The sequence below is a fragment of the Nanorana parkeri genome, unplaced genomic scaffold, assembly GCF_000935625.1.
Source record: "Nanorana parkeri isolate BGI_ZX_2015 unplaced genomic scaffold, ASM93562v1 scaffold880, whole genome shotgun sequence".
NCBI classification, from domain to species: Eukaryota; Metazoa; Chordata; class Amphibia; order Anura; family Dicroglossidae; genus Nanorana; species Nanorana parkeri.
Window position 1 is genome coordinate 638,458 of NW_017307148.1, and position 10,931 is coordinate 649,388.

At 43.8% G+C, this 10,931-nt stretch overlaps 1 protein-coding gene across 1 annotated transcript in view; it reads left to right on the top strand.

The window, feature by feature from the left end:
- LOC108794647 (phospholipid-transporting ATPase IK-like) overlaps nt 1-9,599 on the top strand; it is a 57,529-nt gene extending 47,930 nt beyond the window's left edge. The window contains exons 22-28 of the mRNA XM_018565719.1: nt 21-94; nt 1,902-2,019; nt 4,825-5,095; nt 5,296-5,519; nt 7,496-7,579; nt 8,926-9,162; nt 9,516-9,599. Of these exons, the coding sequence (XP_018421221.1) occupies nt 21-94; nt 1,902-2,019; nt 4,825-5,095; nt 5,296-5,519; nt 7,496-7,579; nt 8,926-9,162; nt 9,516-9,599 (1,092 nt within the window). The remainder of the gene's footprint in view (nt 1-20; nt 95-1,901; nt 2,020-4,824; nt 5,096-5,295; nt 5,520-7,495; nt 7,580-8,925; nt 9,163-9,515) is intronic.
- Nucleotides 9,600-10,931: the final 1,332 nt, after the last annotated feature.

Sequence of the window (10,931 nt, forward strand, 5' to 3'; positions counted from 1 at the left end):
TTTTTTTTTTTTTTGCAGAGACGGCTATAAACATAGCATATTCCTGTAACCTTCTTTCCAGCAACATGCAGCTTTTGGACGAGTCTGATATAAGGTAGGACTTTGGCCACGTCAAACAGCAGGCATAAGAAAAATGCCATTTAGGTGGCATGGCCCCCTTTTTTCAAAGCCCATCTTAAAGAGAACTTGCCAGGAAAGAAACACGGGAGTTGCTATTGCTGATTTGTCAAAGATAAAAGCTCTAAGGCTGTCATCTGAATTCTGCTTTTAGCACTTAGGGTAGCATAGGAAATAAGTATTTATTTCCTATGCTCCTCAGCTCCATCTAATGCCGAACAAAAAAGAAAAATATATCTAACGTTTGTTTATTGTGTCAATTCGCACAGAATGAATGTTCATAAAGATTCGTAGGGTGAATGGCTCTGAAAATTGGTTAAAAATAGATCCCTATGTGTGTGACTGATAAATATGTGCATGGCAGGTGTCCCGAGACATTTCTGGATGCATGCTTATTCCATATTCCAGGTCAGTGACTCTGCAAGTTGTTAAACAAGGACAAGAACCACAGCCATGTAATGTGCTTCTTTAAAGCTCGACTCTGGGTTCAGGATCAAATTCCTACCAATGTGGTCTTTTGGTGTCTGGGTAATGTCACAGGTCCTGTTTATCCCCTTCTCTCTCCGGCAGTGGGAAGATCCTAAATGTTGTATACAGAAGTGTGACCTCTCTTCACAGCATTCTGTTGGAACTTCTTGCACAGCCTCACGGAGAAACACAAGCACAGATATCAGATATGCATGCTGCACATGGCTTGGAAAAACGAAGGAAGCCACAGCTTTATTCTCTACCTTTTTTCAATACAACAGAGTATATACCATAGATACTCTATAACAGAACTTATAAACGCTGCCATCTAGTGACCGAAATTGTATACTGCAGAAGTTTTTGCTATAAACCAGGGGTCTTAAAGTACCGGCCTGCGAGCCGGTACTATGTGGCCCGCAGCCAGCTGACAAGTCGGGCACATGGATGCAGACTGTAGAGCAGTCTCTATTGGATGCAGACTGTAGAGCAGCTCCTGCCAGCTCCAGCCGGAGCTCTGACAGTTCCGGGCTCTGGCCGATTGATGGATGATTAGTAAGGTCTGCACCAGACCTTACTAATCACCACTAGATCACCAGGGAATGATGATGTGCCTCCTCCCTGCACAGATGCCAGCAGGTGAGGGGGCTTGGAAGGAAAGGAGGGAGGGGGGAGCTTTATTAATATGTGTGCTGGGGGCTTGGGAGGGAGGGGTGGGTTTATTATGTATATAGTAGCGGCCCGCACAGAACTAAAAAATGTATCCAGTGGCCCCCGACTAAATTGAGTTTGAGACCACTGCAATAAACACAGTAATGTGTATTCTAAAACATTCAGAAACACCTCACCACCTGAGAGGTCATTCTTTTTCCTTATAAGTCTGGGGGGGAAAGGACAGTCTCTTGGCACCCAAGTCCTACAGGAAGTCGGTTGAATGATGCTGGGTATCATTCCTCCTAGAAGAGGAGCGGTGAATCTGTAGGGAACAGTGCCGGAGATATTGTATGCATCGTAGCCGAGGCTGCTGTATTGTATTTTAGCTCATGCTGGCCAATGCAATTTGTATGCTCTGTACAACTAGAGTTAAACTTTAAATACAAATCGGCAATAGTATCTCCCATATTTCTATTCCAGCAGGTTTCTTTAAGGCTATTCTCTGGGTTTTCATACTTGTAGATGTAGCTGAACAAAGATAAGGACTTCTTTCATCTAAAGTTTCTCAGACAGGTGTCTCTACATCATGACTGGTCCCTTATAATATAGGTTGATCCACAGCAGATACTGTATATTAATGTATCTTTTCTTCCAACACTATCTAGGTGCCTCCTGGATGCTAACCTGTTGAATGACAATATAGACACCACATTAAAAGACATTGATCCTGCCGTGGATAAAGAATGGAATATGAAAGCATTGGTCATTACAGGAGAATTTTTGGTAACATAACACAGCTTTGTACATAGTGTGACATAGGGGTCTATTTATAAACAATTCACAGGGCCCTTCCAATATCTATGAACGTTCCTTTGGGGAGATTACTGTAATTCCAAAAACAAATGTTCTTAATATATTTTTTCCAGTTCAAATGCATTGTTATGCAATACCACATTTTGGCCAGTAGTTGGAGCTGAGGCATATAGGAAATAAGTACAGAAAGTGTTTATTTTTATGCTCCTCGGCTTCATCTAGTAACCATAATGTAGTATTATTCATTGAATTTCAAAATATACACCGCTCAATCCCCAAAGTTGAACTACAACTCAACCAGTCACATCAATCAGGTGCAGGTTCTAAGCATACCTGCCGGCGTAACAAAATCCTAAAATTCCAATATAGAGCCGCACATCCGACAGTTCATAAAAGAATCAGATTTTTTGAAAGGTCATAATGTATTACATTACATAAACACTGAGTGGCCAGATTATTATGACCACCTGACATTTGTAGGCAAATTAGCTATAATTGGCTATAATTTTGCGCTGAAGTTGCTAGAGGGCCAGACCATTATAAATAGGGAAGCAGGTTGTTTACCACGACAGTAGAAGTGATTTTTTTTCTGAAGATATGGCTAAACAACGCGATTTAACAGCCTTTGAACGTGGGATGATTGTTGGCGCTCGGAGCCATGGAGCGAGTATCAGCAAAATAGCAGAATTGGTTAAATGTTCAAGAGCAGCTGTTGGTAAAGTGTTTAAAGACTGGACTGTCAGCCGAAAATCTGGGTCTGAACGTGCGAATTGTGGCGTCAGCGACTAGTCAATGTTAGGGCAGAACGGAGAGTGGCAGTGTCAGATTCCTCGCATCACCTTTCAACATCTCATGGAGTCACGAGGCAGCCCAACGAAGTCATCTCGTGGAGTCATCTCGTGGCCCAACGAAGTACTGATGGGGTGGTCATAATAATCTGGCCACTCAGTGTATTTGACTGGAAAAGAAAATATACAGTATATAATGACATTAGTTTTTGCATCTACAGGTGAAACTCGAATAATTAGAATATCGTGCAAAGTTCATTTATTTCACTAATGCAACTTAAAAGGTGAAACTAATCTATGAGATAGACTCATTACATGCAAAGCAAGATAGTTCAAGCTGGGATTTGTCATAATTGTGATTATGGCTTACAGCTCATAAAAACCCCAAATCCACAACCTCAAAAAAGTAGATTATTACATGCAATCAATAAAACAAGGATTGTACATAGAACAATATCGGACCTCTGAAAAGTACAAGCATGCATATGTACTCAGTACTTGGTTTGGGCCCCTTTTGCAGCACTTACTGCAATTACTTTTGCACGATATTCTAATTATTCGAGTTTCACCTGTATATGCTCAGAACAAACATCCAGTAAGATTTGTAGGGAAAATGTCTCTGCAAATTGGTTATAAATAGACTCCTTAGTGTGGTGCTGGGCTTGAAAAACACAGAAATGCTAATGAGTGCTCAAAATCAGCAAGTCTTACAGTCATAAAGGAAATATACTTTTTACTTGGACACTGATTGTTGGTAGGGTACTTTCATTGCAATCCTCCACAGTTTGGTCTTCCTTACACTGACCTTCAAAGTAAGGGATTAGTTTTCTTCCTTCTGACCTCACAAATTAAGGGGTGAGTCTTTCTCCTACTGACTTCCAAATTAAGGTGAGTTGGTCTTTTTCATTCTGACCTGCAAATTATGGAGTCCGGTGGTTTTCCTTTTGACCTCCAAATGAAGAGGTCAGTCTTCCGCTTTCCAACTCCAATTCAAGGGGTCAGTCTTCCTTCCACTGACCGTCAATGTAAGGGGGTATTTTTATCTCCTACTGATGGCCAATTATTTTCTTCCACAGTGTTGTTTCAGGTATACACTATTTGGCCACCCCTCCAAATTATCGAGTTCAGGTGCTTTCCAGTGAAGGGTGCCATTAGTCCTACAGCACACAAAGATGTTTTAAACAATTGTTTGTGTGACAAATGGCAGTTCAGTTTGTGCTGCCAACAATATGTGATGACGCCAATTACAACCTCACCCCACACAGAGATTTTCCAGCTCTGCAATTATAGTGGAATTGAAGAGCTTTTGAAGACTCTGTCAAAAAAATGTGTTTAATAGGTAGTCTGGTTTAATCGTGCCTAGAAGTGCTGAATTTCAACAAACTGAGGGGATAAGCGGGTTTCCTAAATAGTTTTTTGGGGTGACCAGGCCTCGTTACCATCACTGTATGCTTCAAGCCTTATGGCAACAACTGGAGGAAAGAACCTTGCCCTTTTCTGTTCCAGCATGACTGTGCTCCTGTGCACAAAGCCAGCTCCTAAAGATATGGTTTGGCATCTTTGGAATGAATTGGAAAGCTGACTGAGTCAAGTCTTCTCGTCTAACATCAGAACCTAACCTCACAAATGTTCTTTTGGCTGAATAGCCACAAATTTACACACATGCATTCCAAAATCTCATGAAAAGCCTTCCCCGATTAGTGAAAGCTGTGGTAACCAAAAGTAGGGCTAACTCTAAATGCCCATGGTTTTGGACTGGAATGTTCTCCGTGGTGTGATGGTCAGGTGGCCCAGCGTTTGGCCATGTAGTGTATCGGTGTATATGTAAATTTTTTCATTGAGCCTCATTTGTAGGCCCTCTGGGGTGTTAAGAATTTGCATACAAGCACGAAACCTAAAAATCTTCAGTATGTTGTTGGTCATCTTTATATCTGTTTACATGTAATCCTTTTTTAACTAGTAATTGCAGCACCATCCTTTCCCCTAGAATGGATTCATAAACGTTAATGAAAAAACATCGTCAACATTACCCTGGTGGAAGAAGTTGATCTCGAAACAGAAAAAAGAACATTTAGCAGATAGAAATTCCACATTGAAAACAAGAGCCTTGGTGGAGCTGGCTTGTCGGTGTCAGTGTGTCATTTGTTGTAGAGTGACACCAAAGCAGAAGGCCAACATAGTGCAGCTGGTGAAGACGAACAAAAAGGTTACGACCCTTGCTATAGGAGACGGAGGCAATGACGTCAATATGATAAAGAGTAAGTTCATCGCTGTATGGATTTGTCTTCTGTAAGTAAAATGTAGCAGATTTTTGTAAATTCATATCTGGTGACTTTTGGGGAAAATGAGGATGGCACTGTGTTGACCACAACTTCCCCATTCTCTCAACCTAGACTCGCCATGTAGCTTGGGTTTTAGTCAGGCACAACTATAACATTCTGTGTACTCTGTTTTATAGCTGCCCACATTGGTGTAGGGGTGATTGGGAAGGAAGGTCTCCAGGCTGTTTTGGCTAGTGAATTTGCCTTGGCTCAGTTCTCTTACCTCCAAAACCTGCTGTTCTTCCACGGGAGATTGTCCTATGCTCGATTTTCCAAGTTCTTATGCTATTACAACTATAAGACCTTTTCCAGTCTCGTTCACAACATCTGGTTTGCTTTCTTCAATGGGTTCACTTCTCTGGTAAGTAATATTCACTGCTATACAATTGTTTATATTCTTTTATATAATAGTATTTTATTTGTACACCAGATTTCCCCCTCTGGGCAAATATTGTATTTATTTATTACACCGTTACAGGCTGCAAAAACATAAAAATTTGGATATTAGATTATTCTATTTCTGGCTACCCTACAACTATGTTATTTGTAATTGGCAGCTGAGGCTGTGTGCAGGAGAACTGTTCCCGTATTCTTCTCTTTCTGGCTGCTCTTTGCTGTTGTGCCCCCAGCCATTACAACATCTGTAAATAGCAGGTGAGGCTGTGTGCAGGAGAACTACTCCCATATTCTTCTTTTTCCACCTTCCCTCTGCTTCTCCTCCCCCAGGCACTACACAATTTGTAGCTGAGGCTGTGTGCAGGAGAACTGCTCACTGATTTTTCTCTTTCAGGCTGCCCTTTGCTGTTCATCCACCACATCGGCTGTTCCTCGTACATCGGCTGGAATCAGCTGTACATCAGCTGCACGTCGGTCAGCCGAACATGCTCTGCTCATGCTCATCTGAGCCGAAGTGAAGAAGGACTTCGACTCAGCCGATCCGACATCTGGATCGGCTGTGACGTCACGGACGGCTCCGCCCAAAAGTTATTATTTAATGGCAGATCAGTCTCCCCAGTTTAATTGGGGACGCTGATCTGTCATAACAACTGGGCGGAGCCAGCCAGGAGATCGGGCGGAGCCAGCCGTGAGGGTCCACCTAGCTGTCATTTGCAGGGCTTACAGCCGGCCTTCGGCAGGCCGTTCGCCCCGCTTCGGGTGTCACTTTGGCTCAGTCGAGCCGAAGCATATGCCTTCGGCTTGGCTGAGCCGCTCGGCTGCCTGTACGGGCTCCGGTGGCCCGAAGAGAGCCGAAAGATCAGCCGAAGCTACGGCTCCTACATGAATAACCCCCTTACTGATTGCCAGGGCTGTAGTCAGCCTGGTTGGATTATAGTGGCATTTATCTGGTTAATTCCAGGTGTCTGGTATTGCCTGTACTCCCCTGGGCGGAGTGCAGTACAGCAGCCAATCACTGGGTTTCTCTCAACCAGTGGTGCATGCTGGGATAGGGTACATATCCTGCAGGGATTTGCAATGGATTAGGGCTGGATGCTGTCCAGCTACCCCCCAGGCTAGGCCTGAGGTCTGGGGGGGCATAGGCTGGTGTGTGGGAAATGCTTCCCTGGGGCCCCCATGGAGAAGGCCTGTGTTGCTGCTAGAGGAAGAGAAACAGAACAATGGTGTCTCTCCTGCTGAGGATTTTGCGGTTAAATGCTGATGGGTGGGCAGCTGAAGATCATACCCTAGACAGACTAGAGATGAACCGGGCATATTCCAGCGGCACCTAGACCCGTATTCTTCTCCTTGTGGCTGCCCTTTGCTGTAGCTCCCCCAACCATGACAACATCTGTAATTGGTAGCTGTGTGCAGGAGAACATTTCCCAGATTCTTCTCTTTCTGGCTGCCCTTTCCCTTCCTCCTCCTGCTACTGTGTAATTTGTAATTGACCGCTGTGGCTGTTTTTTTGGCATGCAAGCGGTGCAAGTGCATAAACACAATGTGACTTGGTATCAGGCTTTTGCACTCTACTGTACAAAATAGCTTAGACTGGGGGAGGTAAAAGTTGTACAGTGAAACAATCTGATGTGTTCCAGCACAGAGAGCATGCTGACAGGAGGAGATTAGCTCATCAGTATGCTGCTCCTTTCAATGCCCACACACAGGATGTGAGTGGAAATAAAATTGCAGCAGAGAAAAATCAGGTATCCTACACTGTCAGACAGAGCTGTGCTATGTGGCAGAGCTGTTTAAAGCCCAGGACCGGATGGACAGAAATATAAATACTTTGGCAGGGAAAACAGCTCTCATATATGTGTTTTATCTGTGTATTTAGTGGTTTGCTTGGAGTTCAGCTTTAAGTGTATTTTTTAATATATTTTTTTTTTTTTTACTAATCAGCCAGTGTTCGATGCTTGGTTCCTAGTGTTTAATGCTATCCTATATACACTATATCCATCCCTCTGCATGGGAATTCTTGATAAAGTAAGTATAGCTTTAATGTGGAATTTAATAAATAAAACCAAACAAATCTCCAAATCATCCGGTAAATGGGACATCCAGGAAGACTTGCTGGCAAGAAGAGGGTATTATAATGCAGGTAGAATAAGAAAAAAGCAGACACCAGTGGTGTAACTATAGTCATAGCAGCCCAGGTGGCTGCTATGGGGCCTGGGGATGGGAGGGGGCCCAATTAGGTTGCAAGAGTAGGACTGGTTGCAGTTGACAACAACTCTAATCCCCTGCAAAGTCTACAGTGTAGAGACAACTTCAGATGCACAAGAGGAGTCTAGCATCTTGGCATCATTACTAAGAGCTCAGAGAAAGGTCATCGGGGGTCCCCCCATCACATTTTTGCTATGGGGCCCCATGATCTGTAGTTACGGCCCTGGCAGACACATAAGGAACCAAAAGACAGACTGGGGTCACAGGCAGGAAAAATGTCCCAGGGCAAGAAGCAAACACAGATCACGGAGGAGAACCAATCGGAAGAATAATCCCAAATAAAAATTGCACAGGCCAGGGGAAAAAAGATCAGAAGAGTAGACTCAAATTAAAGCCCAACTTCAGACTAGTTTTATTTTTATATTGTGGTCCCCCAGCAGTAAAAATGAGGGGGGAAAAAAGCTACTGGTTCTGTCTACAGCAGTACCTTTTTCTCCACCACACGACGTCCTCAGTCTTTCAAGTTACATGACTCAACCTGGAAACAGAGGACGTACTTTGAGTGTAAGGCGTCATGGACTCACCCCTTAAAGGGGCATCATAACAACATCATGCACTCATATTATAATGATGAAGTTTCAGCATCACTGAGGACTTCCCACCACTAGAATAAGAACAAAATCCAGGAGATCATGCAGCCAGCCTGAAGACTTCTAAAAAAAGGAGCAAATAAGGAAGAAAAAGGATAACAAACACAGGGGGAGTCTCCAGGGTAGAGGGCACATAGAGGGGAGACTAGAGTTGGACATGAATCCTTTAATGACCAGAGGTCATTAATGCCTAGACGCCCAGAGAAAATGTTGCAGTGCTAGCATGCATTTGTTAACTGACTCTAAATGGTTCCCGATAGTCATTAGGGACCATGGATGCCACAGATAGAGCCAGCAGCCGCGTGACGTGTTAGTTGATGGCTCTCAAAGGAGAAACTGTATATTTATGTGTCTTTGGCACGTAACATTATGCAAAGAAATTGTTAATATCTAGATTGCAGGTGGGAAGGGGCAGAACAGAAGATGGAGGGAGGCTCAACTTCTGTATTACTAAAAAGACAAGGGAGTCCAGTTCCCTGAATATGACTTTTAAACAATGTATTTTATTTTTTTCAGGATACAGATGGCAAGGGCAGTCGTCAACATCCAGAGCTGTACATGACTGGTCAGAAGGACAGGCACCTGGGCCTGAGGATCTTTGTGCACGTCCTATATGGCTTTTACACTTCTTTGGTCATGTTCTTTGTTTCTTATTTTGCTTTCTTTGACTCCGCTGGGCCGCATGGCATATTTGATTATCAGGTTTTTGCATTTACGATGAGCTCTATTAATGTCCTGGCTGTTTTGGCTGAGGTAAGAGACCAATAAGCTACAACAGTGATTTAGTAACCAATGTAGGAAGAGTAAATCCAAAGAACTCATCAAATTGCTTATTATACAGTAGTTGTCATTTGTGATTGTCAGGTCTGCCTGAGGATTGCATAAGCATACTGAGGGCTTGACCTCATTTTAAAAGCTAGAAAAATATTTTTACTTCGGTATATTTGCAGAGATTTACAATATGGTCATATAGATGTACTTTTTTTTTTTACATTATTCACCATTGTTTAACTTTTTATTTGATTAATTTCCTAATATTATAAAGTGTGTGTTTTTTATATACCATATTTTTCGCTCCATAAGACGCACTTTTTTCCCCCCAAAAGGCGGGGGAAAATGTGTGTGCGTCGTATGAAGCAAATCCCTATCACCCGACGCCCAGGAAATGCAATTTTGGGTGCCAGGCATAGTTTTTTGTACATTTAGACCTGCTAAAGCAGAGCTAAATGTACAATAGGAGCCACTGCTCGTTTAATACGAGTGATCTAATCCGATCACCCGTATTAAAACCAGGCGGCGGCGATCAAGATCACCATAGAGCCCCTAGATAGAGCAGACGAAGAACGGACGTTCTTCGTCTGCTCTGTGTGATCACTGAGACGGTGGCGCTGTAATCAGAGCGCCACCTGTCTCAGCGGTCATTAACTGACCGGTCCGATGCACCTTATGGAGCGAAAATACGGTGTGTGTGTGTGTGTGTATGTGTATATATAGATATATATATATATATGTGTATGTATGTAAAGGGAGATAAGCTCTGTGTAGTAGCTTGAATTGGGTCTCCCTCCAAGTCTCGTTGAGTAAGACTCTCCTAATGGTATAATATACTTGCAGAAGATGTTCAATGATATTGGGATCAGGAAAATATTTAGACCATTCCTTCACATTGGATTTTCGATAGTGATCCCGGGAAGCTAAATTGGAGCATGGGATATAATCTAGAGATAGAGCATGTTCCTTTCAACAATAGAGTGTCCAGGAATGTCAAAGCAAAGAATGTCTTGGAATCCCTAGATAGTGATCTCGCAATATCTTCTTTTTAAGGACCTGGTGGCCCACTTTCATTTACATTTATTTAATTTATACTTGTGATTGTGAAGGCAGTACTGGGGGTTTGAACTCGTGAGTTGTTTTCAGTCTGAAGTGCAGATTCACTTAGATGATCGTAGGAGGATAGTAGAGATGAATGCTAAGTCAATCCATTACAGCAGAGAGGGAGAGAGCAGGGGCGCCCCAAGCCTGGGTGTCACCGGAGGGGATACCGGCTGACACCCCGCTGTGACGTCATTGTGCATGCGCGTGACGTCACCACACGTGAATGATGGCGCGGCCATCCTAATGATACCTGCCGGCATCCATCACCAAGAGAGGAGAGGACGTTTACCTGGCGGAATAAAGTATGCTGCCGGGTCCGAGCAGTGGTTCTCAACCTGTGGGTCGCGACCCAAAAGTGGGTTGCAACCCACAGTTGAGGGGGTCCCCACATGCCTTGTGCTGCTCTAGGCAAGAGGCTCCTCAGCACCCTCCTAGCGCAGCAGTGTCAGTTCTCCTAGATGGCGCTGCAGCAGCAGTAGCCAGAGAGGATCAGAGAGAGGGGAGCAGGCAGGAGTGAGGGGAGGTGAGTGCTTAATCACCACAGAGCCCGCACTGGACGCCAACAGAGAGTCCCACTAGCCACCTGAGAGCCCGCATAGCCTGCCAAGAGCCCACACAGATACCAGTGGCGGATCCAGGGGTAACGG